Below are 16,337 nucleotides of genomic sequence, written 5' to 3' on the forward strand. Positions count from 1 at the left end.
AACACAGTGTATTAAAGGAACATACAGAAATATCTTCATCTTTGAGTCGAAGCAGCAGCATATTGAACATTCACTGTTACACTATGGCATACAGAAATACAGACCTGCGTTACCACAGTTTAAGACAACAGGAGGGAGAACCCCTTCTCACGCTCAATTAAATCAACCAGGGTTGTCAAGACAACAGCACCTGCTCTGGGTGCTCGTTTGGTCCAGTCGAGAAGAGGTACAGAAGGATGGGACTAGCCAATCAAAGGTCACCAGTTCACCTGACCCACCCTCCCACCTCACCTCTAAACCAATCACATTCCCTCACAACAGAGGGTAAAGCCCACCCTACCTTGGAAACACCCCCTTAAATAAGGAGCACAACTGACAAGATGGATCACAAGATATCTACTGAGCCTCATCCCCCACCGCCTTCTCTCTCACACACACCTGAAATAGTATGCATCTCCATGGCAACCATCCACCTGTATGTTTCCTGGTTCTACATGTTTGGGGCCTTCCCACATTTGAATACTTCCCCAGTCAGCTCTGTGGTATGTCATAGTTCCTCCCATCATAGTCCAGATCACCAAACATTGCGGAGGTCGAGTTGTGTCTCCACCCTGGTTACCTGAGAATCAGTTCCGTACCAAACCAGGTGATGACATCACAGATGTTGACGTAGTTCCTTTTCCCGTGTCAATTCTTTGTTACAAACGTCCTGAAGAAACCAGCTGCAATGTTTGACCCCCAACCCTCTGACCCAGAACGATTTCCTCTTGTCCCCGTGCATCCACACATCAAAAGAACCTGTCCAAACATAGTGGTGTTGCATTTCCTGTTTCCTGTGTTTTCTAGACACCCGTTGGTCCGATGGTCAGTAGCACTGTGGGAGACGGAAGTGACGTCATAGAAACGTTAAAAAGTCCCTTGAGGAAGCTTGGTTGTGTGTAACAGTCTAAGAGTTCCTCTGCAGGGTTGCAGCATAGTGGCTGAGATCAACAGAGAGGCTGCAGGGCTGGGGTGGGGTTGCTAAGCGGGCTTGTCTGGGCGGAGGTCTTGTGGCCGAGATGGAGTACAAGACAAGAGACTGTGAGAGGTCCTGGACCAGTCAGCAGTCTGAACCTGAGCACACAGACGTCAGCTGCCCTTCTCCCCGTCAGTTTTAATTTGTAGTACGTCCTCGCGTCATTGTATAAAACAGTAGAAGAAGTCCAGAAATGTGCTGGTAGTCTTGATCCGATTTGGAGAAAAAAAGTAACATTAACAGAACCAATAATAATAACAATACAAATAATAAAAAAAAACATGTCAGGTTAAAATAGCAGCTGTATCCATGTGGCGTTTCTGAGATTGACAGGAGGGCACATTTGTTTCACTTGTGTGTGGCGGTCCTGAAGAGGGGGGGGGGGGGGGGGGGGGGTTCGAGAACATGGTGTGGGACGCCCCTTCCCTAGGGCTCAGATACTGGACTCTTTGGGGGGCAAGTCCACGTTGGTGACGGAGGTCAGCATGGAGACCAAGCAGTCTGAGGTAGGGGGGCCAGCCAGACGGCGGATCTGACAGATGCGCTCCTCCACACAGCCTGCAGAGAGACGGGCCTCAGCGTCGTGATCCCAGCACTCCTCGATGGTCTCACACATCTGCTCCAAACCCTGAAGACCAGGGGGGGGGGCGCTAGGTCACCACAACACGCACTACACCGCTATTCATTCACATACGTATCATACATGTTGTTAGTGGTAGTGGTAGTGCTGACCGTGCTGTCTGTGTTTGTGTGTGCCAGTGTGCTAACTCACAGGGTGTTTGAGCCAGCAGTCTTTGAAGAAAGGCCTCATCTTCTTGTGAACCACAATCTCCTGCAGCTCCTCCAAGGACGGGTGCTGCCCAATATCCTCCTCGAATGGCAACATGTACTCATCCACAGGACCTGCACACACACACAAGCCCCTTTTAAACAGAGATCTCCCTATATTGCCGTAAAGAAGACCCCTCACTGAACGAAACCACACCGGCATAATGATACCTGCGTGTGATGTTAAACAGAATGCAGGCGTTTTGGAATCAGAGGGACATCAGTGTGTAGCATGTGTATTCCCTCCATTACAGCTGTCCCTTTTACACAGACGTGATTCGGCCCTGTGACCACAGGGCCTGTCCACTGCCGTCTCAATTAGAGTCCGACCGATTTATCGGCGGGCCAATATTATTGGCCGATATTATGCATTTTCCATACTATTGGAATCATAATAAAAATTATGTTTTATTATGCCTTCACAATACAAACAAACAAACACGGTTCAAAATCAAGGCTCATAATGGCCGATAAATGAATATATATATAAAATATTTAAAAACGGACGAAACACACTTCAACCATGTTATGAGTGTTGGTGTTGCATAGTTTTTCCACCAGAGGGCACTCTACAATGTCCCTGTTGGCAACACTCCTGTGTAGAATGCCCAAAACCCTACAACCAGCTGATCCAGCCAGAGTTGGGCAAAGTGTTAGGGAAATCTGTTACACGTTTCTGGATTTTTAAAAATCTTTATATATATATATATATCAGCCGATATATCAGAATAACGGATGGAATGCCTTGAGGGAATGTTGTGTGTGTGTGTGTGTGTGTATGAGAGAGTTTGTATGTGTGTGTGTGTGTGTGTGTGGGTGTGAGAGTGTGTGTGTGAGAGAGAAAAAGAGAGTGTGTGTGTGTGTGAGAGAGAAAGAGAGAGTGTGTGTATGTGTGCTCACCGTCGGCAGCTTTACAGCGTGACACAAGTTCCCAGAGCACCAGGCCCAGTGCGTACATGTCTATCCTCAGGAAGGCGTCCCTCTGGAAGTTGATGGCTCCTTCAAGAACCTCGGGAGCCATGTAGCGACGGGTCCCCACCTACACACACATGCACACGCACAAACACCCCAAAACACACACACACATGTAAGCACGCACGCACACACGCACACATATACACATGAACCGTTGATGATCCACACAAAGAGTAGTCATGGTCCCTAACACACACACACACACACACACACACAGGGTTGTAACCCACCTGGCCATGTGTGTCTCCTGGAGGCTTGCCTGGTTCAAACCGTACCGCCAGACCAAAATCTCCAATGATGGCTGTTAGGTCTGCCCTCAGAATCACATTCTTACTCTTAAAGTCCCTGGAGAGAGAAAGAAAGAAAGAGAGACAGACAAGAGGAGGGAGTAAAAGAGAGGGATAGAGACAAACGAGAGGAGGGGGGTAGAAGAGAGAGAGGGACAGAGACAGACGAGAGCAGGGGGGAAGACAGAGGGAGGAGGTATAGACAAATGAGAAGACGGTAAGAGATTGACAGAAGGAGGAGGTATAGAGAAGAGAGGAGGAGGGAAGATAAGGAGAGAGGTAGGATGTATATAGATGAGAGGAGAGGGTAAGAGAGAGGGAGAGAGGTAGGAGGTATAGAGAGATGAGAGGACTGAAGCTACTGAACTCAGACAGGGTTGTGCATGGTGACTGTGGGTCAGGGTCTCACCTGTGGGCGATGGCTGGTTTGGGCCCTTCCCCCTTGCAGTGAGGGACGTCTTCATGGAGATAAGCCAGGCCGCATGCCATGGTTTCTGCTATGTGGCACAGTTCAGGCCAGCTCAACACATTCCCCTTCAGATAGTCTGTTAGGGAACCCTACACACATACACAAAACATCAGTCAGGATTTCTTGCCTTTATCCCCCCCTCCCCTTCTCATTTCTCCCCCCCTCCTTCTCCCCCCCCCCCCCCCCCATGTCTTCCCCTCCTCCCTCTTCTGTATCCTTCCCTCCTCCCCCTCTCATGTCTACCCCTCCTCACCCTCTCGTGGAACTCAGTGATGAGCCACAGTTCCATCTCCAGGTTGGTTCCTCGTTTCTCCGCACCAATGTAGCGCAGCAGGTTGTCGTGCTTCATTCCCGGCGTGGAGAACACATCACGCTCGTTACTCCATGACTGCTTGTCCTGCAGAACCAGGTTGAAAACCGGGAGGAGACGGTTACGTGGAGCAGAACCACCTTTCACTTGCACTGGAGAGCTGACATTCTACGAGGACGGCAGTCTGCCATGAGGGTAGCCATACCTGGATGGGGAAGACCTTCACAGCCACGTATTCATTCATCATTTGGGCCTTCCACACACAGCCGAAGCGCCCCCTAGCTTTGATCTCCAACAACTGCAGCGGCTTGAGTCCCAGCAGGGGCGAGGGGGGAGGGAGGCCATTGTCCTGATGGATTGGGAAACACAAAAACGCATCTACGTCAGGTTTAACGGCATGTGTTGTTTGGTTAGTGAAGATGTGACTAACCACAGTGCTGCCAAGCACCTCTAGATGGCGTCATACTGTCACCAAGCTGCCTGGCCTGCTTGGCAGACTGGAACAAAATGGCCTCCTTATGGAAGACACAAGAAAGGGCCATGAGAGAGAGAACAAGGGAAAAAAAAGAGAGGAAGAAAGATGGTCAGATGGCTGAGCGGTTAGGGAATCGGGCTATTAATCAGAAGGTTGCTGGTGCGATTCCCCGGGCAAGGCTTTTCACCCTACTTGCCTCGGGGGAATGTCCCTGTACTTACTGTAAGTCACTCTGGATAAGAACGTCTGCTAAATGACTAAATGTAAAGAAAGAACATAAATCATGAAGTGAGAGAGTGAGAAAAAACCCAAGTGAGAGAGCAGGAGCAAGAGGGCTTTAGAGAGCGATAAAGACAGAAAGAGAGAGAGAGAGCTGGCACGTTAAAGAGGTATGAATCATTTAGACAACCCTTCAGGAAGACATGGAGAGAGACAGAGCAAGAAAGAATACAGAAACACTGTGTGTGTGTCTGCATGTGTGTGTATTCATATACCTCATTGACGTCGACGTGGCCGTAGGGAGGCTTGCGGTGGCGGTACATCCAGAGGGCCAGCAGCAGGGCCAGGGACAGCAGGGTGATGGGGAGGAGGGAGTACCCCAGCACGCTGTACAGGTGGGCGCTGGGTGCCGGGGCCTTGATCACTGGGAAGGCAACCAGGGGAGCATTACCACACTGTCCTGTCTCTTCAGTATAAGAACACACACAGAAACACACACACACCAACAGAGACACAGACACACACCCTTACTTGGTCCGTTCATGTCAGGCAGGTGTGTGAAGTGCTTGTTGCACAGGTTGCCCTCACAGCAACAGAAGAACACCTGGGGATTTTCTTCTGTCGCCACACATTCCTGCCTGAGAAGGAGAAAGGAAGGGAGACACAGCCAAAAGAGGGGTAGGGAGTGAGGGAGGTACGTAAGGAGGGAAGCAGAGAGAGGGGGAAAAGAAAAAGAGAGTTAAGGAGGATAGGAGGGTAGAGAGATAGTAAGAGAAGTAGGGAGAGAAGTAGGTAGGAAGGGAGGAGGGGTGGAAGAGAGAGGGGGAGAGAGACCACCATCAAACCCAATGTGTGTGGACCAGTGTACTTTCTGGTCTAATGAGACTTTCAGGTGGCTCACCTCTGAGAAGGGTATGAGCTCTGTCTGTGGTGTGTGTGTATGTTTGAGTGTAGGAGTGTATGTGTATGTTTGAGTGTTTTTGGTATGTGTGTATGTTTGAGTTTGTCTGTTTGAGTTTGTTGGGTCATAGAATAAGCCCTGTCAGCTGGTCCATCGGGGTGTGTGTGAGTTTGTGTGAGTGTGTGTGTGAGTGTGTGTGTGAGAGTGTGTGTAGACGACCTTGTCTAAACCGACCTGAGGTGTTTCCAGAGCTATCAGACATGTCAATCTCCCAGTGGAATGTTTCCAATATGTGGAACGCAGCTACCAGGGGCCAAAGAGCTTGTCTGCGCACACACACACACACGCACATACCTGTCATAGCAGTTGAAGTCATCCAGCCAGCAGCCTTTCTTCACCAGCTCGATGGTTCCAGAGCTGTTCCTCCAGGAGGCATAGCAGTGCGAGCGCTTGTCCTGGTCCCCCTCGCAGCTCTCCACGCCACTGAGGTTGGTCCTCTCCACCTGGTAGTTGTGGTTGTAGTACAGACACTCGCGCGTGTCCCGCTCCGCCCCGCTCCATCCTGCGGGAGGGGAGAGGGGGTTTAGAGCTGGCCACAAAGTCGCACGTGTAGCCAAGGTGAATCGGTAAAACCAGTGCTCGAAGTGGGCTCACCGGTACGCAGTACCGGCACCTCTACATTTTACTCTTAAGCGTACCGGCACCTTTTCTTGCGTACTGGCACCTTTTCTTGCGTGCCGGTACGCTAGATTCGAAAAAGTTATCTAGACAGCATCAGCTGATGCCTGAGTAAAACAGATTTTTCACTGCTGCTTTCAAACCTAGAAACTAAACGACTTTCGTTTGTAAGTAATTATGTTAGCAGGCATACTAGAAGGTGGAGAGAGGAACAACAACTCACGATGTGGTGGTGGTCTATACTTAGGAGCACGACATACACACACACACACACTAGGGCTGCTGCGATTGGTCGACGCTGGAAATGCGTCGACATCAATATTTTAAATCAACGCATCTTTTTTTTATTTTATAAAAAAACCCCGCTTTAATTCATTATAACAAATGTTCTTCTTCTATATCACTACGTAATAGCTGCGTGCATGACGTCAGTCGTTGTTGGCTCGAGTCATAGATCGGCTCCAGTCAACGCTCGAGTAAAAAAAAAAATCATGGCCGCTGCAGCAGAGTCCGACTCGGTTCCGAAACGTCCCCAAGAACCCAAGGCTTCAAAAGTATGGGAATACTCGACTTATCACCAAACAATAAGGTGGTTTGTACACTGTGCAAAGTTGCAATGGCATACCACAGCAGCACTAGCGCTATGCACGAGCACCTGAAAAGAAAACATACAGGCGCTATTCTGGATGATGGACCGCCAGAAAAGGCTAAACCACCATAAGTGTTGTCTATTCATGTTTATTAGATTACCATAAGTAGGGAGAGCCTTTTTAATATATTTTGTCATTGTAGCTGCTAAATACACGCATTATTAAAGCCATAAAGTCGTCTACCTGCTACCTTAGTATTTCCATTAAATAAATGTTTAGGTAGGCTAGAATCTGGGTTTATTCTACATTGGTTGATAGGATAGCTCTCTAGGATAGCTCTTGCTATTTAGCCCATCTTTCCGTAACCATGACGCGTTGCTAGGACAACGGAGGCGTATGAAGTGTTTTAAAGACGTAGCCCTACTCCGGCTCTAGTCTGTGGTAAATGTACCTGGTTCTTAGATAATTGGCGAGTATTGCTAGAATCATTACCGAACTGGCATAAGCACCAGCCCAGAACCAGCACCTTGGAATTTTTGGTTTAAAACGGGTGTGTTTGTGCATGTTGGGGTCTGTTATGAACCTTACCTAAATATGGGGGCTGGGAGCTCGTAAGCTATAGTTTGACTACTATGCCACTTGCAGAGAGACACACTGCAATGAATATTGCATCCTGGATTGAAACAGCAATTGAAAAGTTTGGAAGCAAGTAGAATCAACTGAACAGACACTCTGAACTGAAATGGTCAATTTTATTTTTTTGGAGGAAAATTAATTGTTTAGATTAATCGACTAATAGGTAAAATAGTCGGCAGATTAATCGATAGAAAAATAGTCGTTACTGGCAGCCCTAACGCACACACACACACACATTATACTGGACAATCAAGGACTAGATGAGAGTGCAGTACTATCCTTTCTGTCTCTGTTGAGACTGTGTGTGTGTGTGTCTGGTCTTATTGCTTCCAGATAACTGAAGCCTCCCCTCAACCAATCGAACTCCAGAATATTGTTTTCTCCACCCATCAAAAAGTTGAGATCCATAACGTGGCTCTATTATTGCAGACTGGAGTATATTCGGACTCATAATGACATTAGCATTTGTATGGAAATGTGTGTGTGTGTCTATGTGACCCTGTATGACCCCTGTGTGTGTGCTGACGACAAAGAAGGTTAATGATATGGATCTGTTTTTTTTACATAATAATGTTCACACACACACATACACACAGGCCTCCACACCCAGGCTTGAACATCTCCATACGCCAGCTCTCCTAGTCCAGCACTAAGAGGATCCCATCAAGCAGAAAGGATGTCTTGATCAGGAAGAGATGATCTCAGTATCTGCTATAAAACACAAAATATCTGCTACCTGATAAACTAGGGAGGTAACTTTCCCTCTTATGACGACATCGGGAGAAGATTTTCAAAACCGAGCGTTTGAGCTTTCATTTTCTCAAAGGCGAAGAATAATACCAATATATATTGGTTTACACCTATCAACATTTCTAGCCACTGCGGGACCAAAGGCAGGCTAGGGGAACTCATTTTAATGTTAAATAAGGGAAATGTTCATGTCATGGGACCTTTAACTGCCTATCACAGTCAAATAGAAACAAGTAACACTAAACAGCAAACAGGAATCAAATGTAAGCATATATTGAATCGAAACTTGATTAAAAATGGAAAAAATCGTTATTCCAAAAAATCGTGAATCGATTTTTAATCGAATCGTGACCCCAAAAATCAAATCGAGAGGTACCAAAATATTCCCACCCCTAGTTGTCACGGTACCAGAATTTAGTAGACGGTACACCAGTGAAATTCAAGGTATTCAATACCATTTTGGATACCAAAGGAAAAAATAAAAATAGGTTACTGTTAAAAAAAACTGACAGTGTAGACATTCAAACGTAAATCTACATCCCAAACTCCAAAACATAAATTTCGGCAAAATATGTCATCTAAACCCTCTGTAAAAATGGGTTAACCCTGTTGTGCCCTCTCCTTTTGTATGCCCCAGTATTAGGTATTGCATTTGCAGTATGCTGCTCACCATAAAAGCCATTACGATGTTTGCAAATTGGTTTCTGGTGATCAACGATGTTCTCATTGTCATCTGCCTCACACCCAAAGTAGTTTTGGGTTTTTTCACTACCCAAGTAGTGGCTCTTCCACTTTTCTTGTCGACAACTTTTAGTGTTGTCCAGTGTTGCAACAACTTTGTCACTAGATTTAGCAACTTTTCTCGGTTTCTTTTGTCAACACTGTGCTTGTCAGCATCCTACTCTGCATGGGTAGACCTGGTACCTACCGTAATTCCAGAAATTCTGGTATCGTTCCATTTTTGGGGGATTTGAGTACCGACTTGGTACCGGAGTACCGGTTTTTGTGACAGCACTAGTCAGGATGATTGGATACTGAATGTAAGAGTGGAATAACGATTTGTATCTTCGAACCTCAATTTTCAAAAGGGCAGAAAATAGTATTTAAATAGTTGTCGGAGAACGGCGATAAACAGGTCGAAAGGGTTTTCAAAACAGGCCAAAATATCTAACATTTACTTTAAAGTTGACAAAAGCTTTATTACATTATTGCTTTTATTTGGACTGCATAAATAGGTTACTTCTACTTTATAATGTGAATTTTGTATTTAGAAAAGATGTAGGCCTTGTTATTGTTTTCCAATTGCACACAGAACTCCCCTATTCCTGGGGGGTGTTCCATCAACATAGGTTAAGAGAAAGCCAGGCTTATTTTGATAAGTCTCACTTACTTTACTATATTTGGAAGCATTTGTGCAAGTGCAAATCATCGTTATGTTGCAACCTGTTTTAATTTCTTTACAAAACGCCTGCTCATTAGCCTACTACACAAGTGCCTCACAAATTGTAGTTGTGATTCTCCTTAATATTCGGTGGGTGCTCCTCCATTTTGGCTGGTGCTCCTAGTTGGGAGCACCAGTGCCACCAAGTAAAATAGTTAATTTCAAGCCCTGGGGCCAGTTGCATAAAAATAGACCTTAGTCTTAGACTTAAATGTAAGTTGAAGCCCGACTTGCCATAGACACTTCAATTTACCTGTTGCATAAAGCTTTACTATGAGTGACGAACGTAAGACTGACTTAGATAGCCTGTTGCACTTTGCATTTGGGGTAAAATAAGACACAAAAGAAAAGATGGCAGACAAAACAGCGACACAACTGCGAAGGATCGATCATAGACTTATATATGGTAGACACAGCAAGCCTGCTCTTTCAAGATGGTGCCTCATTAATTTCTATGAAAAGTGCTCAGTGGCGCAGTTAGGCAAGCAAGAGCGCAAAACGGACCGCGCCATCTTTCCAGTTCCGGCTCATCCGGTCTTGCGCAGAACAGTGGTTTGCCTTGTTCCTAGCTCCGACACTTTTTTTTGTTCAAAAAACTTTATTATTCAAGTACAAATTCAAAAACACACTGAAAACATTAAATGAACACATACATACATGAAATAAGCGGCGCATGAGATTTATATTAAAGAGGTTGTAAGGCATTGTAAATGTTAAGAGTCCGGATGGCTTTCTTATTTGTCAGTCCTTTTAAAGTTTGAAAATATAATTTCATGTCACTTTTAAATTTGTGAATATTCGGTTTTCTTTCAGACCATTTAAAGACTTAATGACTAATTTAGACCATTTTATATTTATGGATATAACGTGTTCTAAATAAAATTTTAAGATTCAAAATGAAAACATGGCATTTATCCAAATCATTACCTTCATAGTAAAAAATTATATCTCTATTTTGTAATTTTATCCTAGAGCCACACAATACATAAAATACATCCTCCACATCAATCCAGAACAATCTGATATAAAAACATTCACAAAACAAATGTGCAATCATCTCTGTGAAGACACCAAAACATTTGCAGGATTCAGAAAGATCAGATTTATATTTCTTTAAAATGTGATTTGTTGGTTAGATGCAATGGACAATTTTGAAATATACTTCATTTACTTTATTATTAACAACATTTATTATAATAGGTTCACATGACCACGAGGATGAGCACGAGGGTTAAATATCTATTATTGCACTTTTTAATCCTATATGTCAATGCCAATTAATAAAACATTGGTTCTAAATGTTGACTGGTCATTAGAAACATTACTACCCTGCAGCACTCTTACGTAACCCGTGGGTATAGCATCAAATACTATGCTATAAACTCGTGCAATTATTGGAATATTAAACTTCCCTAGTGTCTGCTAAATGAATAAATGTAAATGTTATCTTCGGGTCATTCTGACCCATTAGTCATTGTCACCCACCGTCGTATTGCGCCAAATTTACCACATACAAAAACAAAGTGAAGCCTTTTCTTTTAACCGTTGGGCTGTCTCAGACCCCCCACATTGCAGAAAATTATTTGTATTTGTTTTTGTATTGGGTAAAATTGGGTAAACACAACGATGGTTTGTTATGAACCTTTGGGTCATGTGACCTGAAGGCAGCACAAGGGTTAAGAATTCTGAATATGTAAGTAAGTTACCGTTGTCATTAATCAACTGGGAGATCAATAAAATATTGTTTTGGACCCATTTTGGATAGAATATTGACTTGTTCTTGTACATTAAGTCTTTATTATTCCATATCAAATGTTTGTGGGGTGAAAATTGTGTTTATACATAAGAAGCCAACATAAAAGAGCCTGTCTATGAAAGTTAGATAGCTGAAGAGGGATTTTATCAATACCAAAATTGCATTTTAGTAAGAATTCAATACCCCCAACTTTTGGAAAAATAAAGTTTGGAATGAAATACCACAGTTTATCTTTATTTTTTATATAATGTTTAATCCAGTTCACATTGGAAATTATATATGATGTATGGAAATCAAGAACATTCAGACCTCCTTGATTGTATGGATTACATAAAGTATTTTTGTTTAAATAGTGAGGCTTATTTTTCCATATGAAATTGAATAATGTAGAATCTATTTTCTTAATAAAAGGTTTTGAAACATCTAATACTTTGGCCGGATAAACTACTAATCCTTCAGTTTTGGACAAAAGTACCCGACCTTTTGAGTGATAAATCTCTCATGAGCCATCTATCAAATGTATTTTTAACTTTTGGAATGAGAGGTTGAAAATTGGATTTCATCCTTTCTGTCTGACTTTTACAAATATGAATTCCTAAGTATGTTACTTCCTCTTTAACAGGGATACCCTCAAATTCTGTTGTATGTATATTGCTTTCTTTGAGTGGAAAAAGGGTAAAAATATATATATTTAACGCTAATCCTGAAAATCTTGAGAACACATTAAGACAATCAATAACAGTTTTTACCTGAAATTCATCTTTTAAGAAAATGGCTGTATCATCAGCTAGCTGGCAACATTTTATTTCTTTCCCCACCGAACGTCACGTCAATAACATCACCAGGACTGCATTATTCCATCTCAAAAACATTGCACGCCTCCATCCATCACTCTCCTCCTCCACTGCCGATCTTCTGATCCACTCGTTCATCACTTCCAGACTCGATTACTGCAATAGCATCCTTTACGGCTCACCGTCCAAAATCCTCAATAAACTCCAGTACATCCAGAACTCCGCCGCACGTCTGCTCACTCACACCCGCTCCCGTGACCACATCACCCCCGTCCTTCAGAACCTCCACTGGCTCCCCGTCTTACAACGCATTCACTTTAAAATCCTTCTTCTCACTCACAAAGCCCTTCACAACCAGACCCCCGCTACCTCACCGACCTGCTCTACCACCACACTCCCTCCCGCTCCCTCCGTTCCTCTGATGCCAACCTCCTGTCCACCCCACTCAGGACCGAGCACCGAACCTGGGGTGACAGAGCTTTCTCCATCGCCGCTCCCTCCCTCTGGAACTCACTCCCCAAACCCATCAGAGACTGCGCCAACCTTTCAACTTTTAAATCATTAGTCAAAACGCACCTTTTTAGATCTGCTTTTAATGTGTCATTAATGTGGTGATTTTATATGATGTCCTTGTTTTATGTTTATTTTAACCATGTACAGCTACTTTGAGAACTTTGAAAAGCGCTATATAAATGCAATGTATTATTATTATTCCCTACAACATTAATTCCTTGAAAGTTCTCATTATACAAATGTAGTGCCATTACTTGCATTACTAAGAAAAACAAGAACGTGGCTGCAACGTCTACTCTTACTCTGCAAACTCTTACAAAATAAAAAAATAGCCTTCCTCTTTATCAGTTCTTGCATACCCCTTACATTAAATGAACAAAGTGACAAAGACAGGTTGAACAATAGAAGAGAAAAGTATCTAGAAAAACTACTGTTAAATGAACCTTGTGAAAAATGCTTTTCTTTACCTTTTGAATATTAATAAATTGCAACAAACAGGCATCCATTTATATACCTCTGACCCCTGAAACCGTGCTTTCCAGTGGCGGCTGGTCAATAGAGGGAGCTAGGGCACCGCCCTCCTTGGTGAAAAGTGTTTTAGATTTTTGTTTTTCATGTAATATATTTTCTAAACAATAGGGATGCTCCGATCGGATCGGCGCCGATCCATATCGGAGCCAAAACCGATATTCTCATTATCGGTTTTGATTCGGCGTTCTCAAAACGGCCGATCAAACATGGACGATCAGATGGCATAAAATCTGCGAGAACTACTATCAGAGACGTTTCAATAAAATGTTAGATAGGCATTTCAGGCCGCCAATGGTAAGAAATTATTCTTTAACCTTTAGATGCGTGAGTTCTAAATATTTCCGACGCTTCCACCAGAGTGAGTTATTTTTCCAAAACGGAAGCTAGCTAGCTTTAGTTAGCTTCCGTGACCTAGCAACCTAGCATAATACTCGTAGCAATGCTACTACCTGCTAGTGTTACTTGTTAGCCTCCTAATTGTAAATTTTGAAGCCATACTATAGCGTTTGTCATAGTTTTTGTCTATCGTAAAATAGTCGGTTGGAATTTTCAGAATCGCACATGTGCGACGTTACTCTGTGAGACCCGCATTCGAACGAAAACAGTCACGGACAGCCACTGCTTTTTGGAAGGCCAATAAAGACCTCTTTCCTGCTCTTGCACAGGCAGCACGAGTGTTCCTCTCCACACCTTGTACAAGTGTAGATAGCAAGCGACTTTTCAGCACAGCAGGACATATTTTAGATGAGAAGAACAGGTTGACTCCTAAAAATGCTGAGATGCTTATATTTATCAAGGCAAATCTGCCAGTGATGCTGCTTAATCAGAAGTAAGGTTTGAATACTCTAGTATGCCCTCCGAGTGAGTGAGTGAGTGCGTGCGTGCGTGAAGTGAGTGAAGTATGTGAGCGTGAGTGAGCGAGACACTATACATATAGATACACGTTTTACTTTTTTGTTTAATTGCTGACTTCCTGTGCACCTTTAATCTTTATTCTCTCTGTTATCTCCTCCTATATGCAGAAAAATCGACTTGAAACTGACTGACTTGAAACATTAGATATTTGGCTATAGCTTGTTTATGTTGCAGTTAAGTTTTCATTATTATTTTTCCACAGGAAAGCTACTGTATAAGCTCCAAGTTCTCTTGAGAGCCTCTAGAGAGTGGAATGTTGCACATGTGATTCTATTGTTGTGATTTTTATTTAAAGATTTATATTTTTATTATTATTTTTATATTTATTATTATTTACACATTTTATAGTAAGCGAGAGAGCTTCTACACTGGAATGTTGCACGTTCCCTGCATTAAAACGGATGGTTGTCAATTCATGATACTCTCTTGTCTCGTAATTTAAATACTTTAAATACAATACCAATGTTGTTAAGAATAATTAATTTCATAAATCATGCTACACAATAAATAGAATGCTTCAATCGACGCTGATCGGTGATCGGTATTATCGGATCGGCAGATACTGATTTCAGTGATCGGTCATCGGTGATCGGCACCAAAAAACCTGATCGGAGCATCTCTACTAAACAATAACTACTAATTTTAAGCATGACTGTGTTAAAAATACACAATAATGTGTTGTGTATATATATACTAAAATTCTGTTTTGGGATAAATTTACTTCATGCTCGACATCTGGGACGCTAGAAAAATCGCCCATCGAAACGCCTACCAACCTGCTGGCGATAGGTGAATTGCTGACCGTTGCTAACAAGAAACACATATTTAGCCAATCAGCGTCCTCAAAAATTATTCCTAAAGGGCGCTGAAATAATCGCCCCAAGCAAAGAGTTTAGAAGTGATTTTGCAACTGTAGGGCTTACTTTACGTTATTGAAAATGAATGACTCCGGACCGGCTTTAGCCGTTCTCAAATTCTGTCAGATATCCTCTCCAAAATCCTTTTGAGAGGAGAACTTTAATGGAGAAAATAAAAATAAAAGAGTTTGGCCCAGATCAAAATCAAAATTACACAACAGGCGAGCGAAAAGGGTACAGCTAAATCATACACGAGAGGTTTCTCCAACGATAAGCTACAACAGAAAGGCCTGGCTAGCTGGATGCAGTCATGTCAATGCCTTATTTTGCTTCCCGTGCTTGCTTTTTATAACATTCCGAAGATACAGCATGGACTGTTACAGGAGTTAAGGACATTAAACATTTATCTGAGAAAGTGCACAAAGGGCTACAATCTACCCAGACGCTCCCATGTTACCCCGCTCCTCATCTCTCTCCACTGGCTACCTATCATGGCCCGTATCAGATTCAAGACCCTGGTATTGACCTTCCGAGCAGTGAACGGGACTGCACCCGTCTACATCAAGTCTCTCCTGCAGCCTTACACCCCCACCCGTCACCTACGGTCTTCTTCAGACAACCGCCTGGTGGTCCCACCGCTCAAGACCGCCCCGTCCCAACACAAGCTCTTCTCCTGTCTGGCCCCCCAGTGGTGGAATCAACTCCCCACCTCCATCAGAGACACTGACTGTCTCTCCACCTTCAAGAAAAGGCTCAAGACGCACTTGTTCCGGGAGTACAACGGTACTTAGGAATGGTTCGCTTGACCCGATGTTAGTTTCCTCAAGGATCACAATGACTCTTGCTTAGAGACTTGTTGCTCTTGTGGTTAGTGGTAACTGTTTTAAATTTTTGTTCTCGCTGTGATATATTGTTTTTATTACTGTTGCTTGCTTTTTTCCACAGGTACACTTGCACTTATAGCGGTTCATGTTGTTTAATTGTAACTTGTTTAACTACATGCTCTTATGGTTCTTCCCTTTGGCACGTACATTTCACAATGTGTGCTTCATGTTTTGGCTACTCGCGATGTTTTTTGGCTATCTTGTTGTTATGATCAGTGACCTATGCACTTTGTAAAGCTCTCTCTTGGAAGTCGCTTTGGATAAAAGCGTCTGCTAAATGAATAAATGTAAATGTAATGTCCGTGGTTTTCAATATTTCTGAACTGAGTGTAATGATATTTATAGTCCACAAATGTGGACATTTGCCTATAGCTGTGTGCATTAATTAAATAATTACTATTTCACAGAGAACTTGTATCATGCAGTTTGTGTTCAATTGTATTAGGATGGTTACTGAATTGACTGAATATTTCACAGCCCCACCTAGAATAATTTTCACCAGCCGCCACTGGT

At 43.2% G+C, this 16,337-nt stretch overlaps 1 protein-coding gene across 2 annotated transcripts; it reads right to left on the minus strand.

The window, feature by feature from the left end:
• Positions 1-1,431: 1,431 nt before the first annotated feature.
• LOC136957557 (activin receptor type-2B-like) lies at positions 1,432-5,972 on the minus strand. Of its 2 annotated transcripts, XM_067251576.1 has the most exons (10): positions 5,834-5,841; positions 5,110-5,216; positions 4,854-5,002; positions 4,090-4,233; positions 3,828-3,971; positions 3,515-3,663; positions 3,049-3,163; positions 2,744-2,882; positions 1,788-1,918; positions 1,432-1,643 (listed from the first exon to the last, which is right to left on the minus strand). In XM_067251576.1, the coding sequence occupies exons 2-10, from the start codon at positions 5,120-5,122 to the stop codon at positions 1,449-1,451; spliced, it is 1,179 nt and encodes a 392-aa protein (XP_067107677.1). In that variant the 5' UTR covers positions 5,123-5,216; positions 5,834-5,841; the 3' UTR covers positions 1,432-1,448. The 2 variants fall into 2 exon arrangements, with proteins under 2 accessions (XP_067107677.1, XP_067107676.1); XM_067251575.1 differs by lacking the exon at positions 5,110-5,216 and having other exon boundaries at positions 5,834-5,972.
• Between the last annotated feature and the right edge of the window lie 10,365 nt (positions 5,973-16,337).

Source organism: Osmerus mordax, chromosome 15, assembly GCF_038355195.1.
Source record: "Osmerus mordax isolate fOsmMor3 chromosome 15, fOsmMor3.pri, whole genome shotgun sequence".
NCBI lineage: Eukaryota > Metazoa > Chordata > Actinopteri > Osmeriformes > Osmeridae > Osmerus > Osmerus mordax.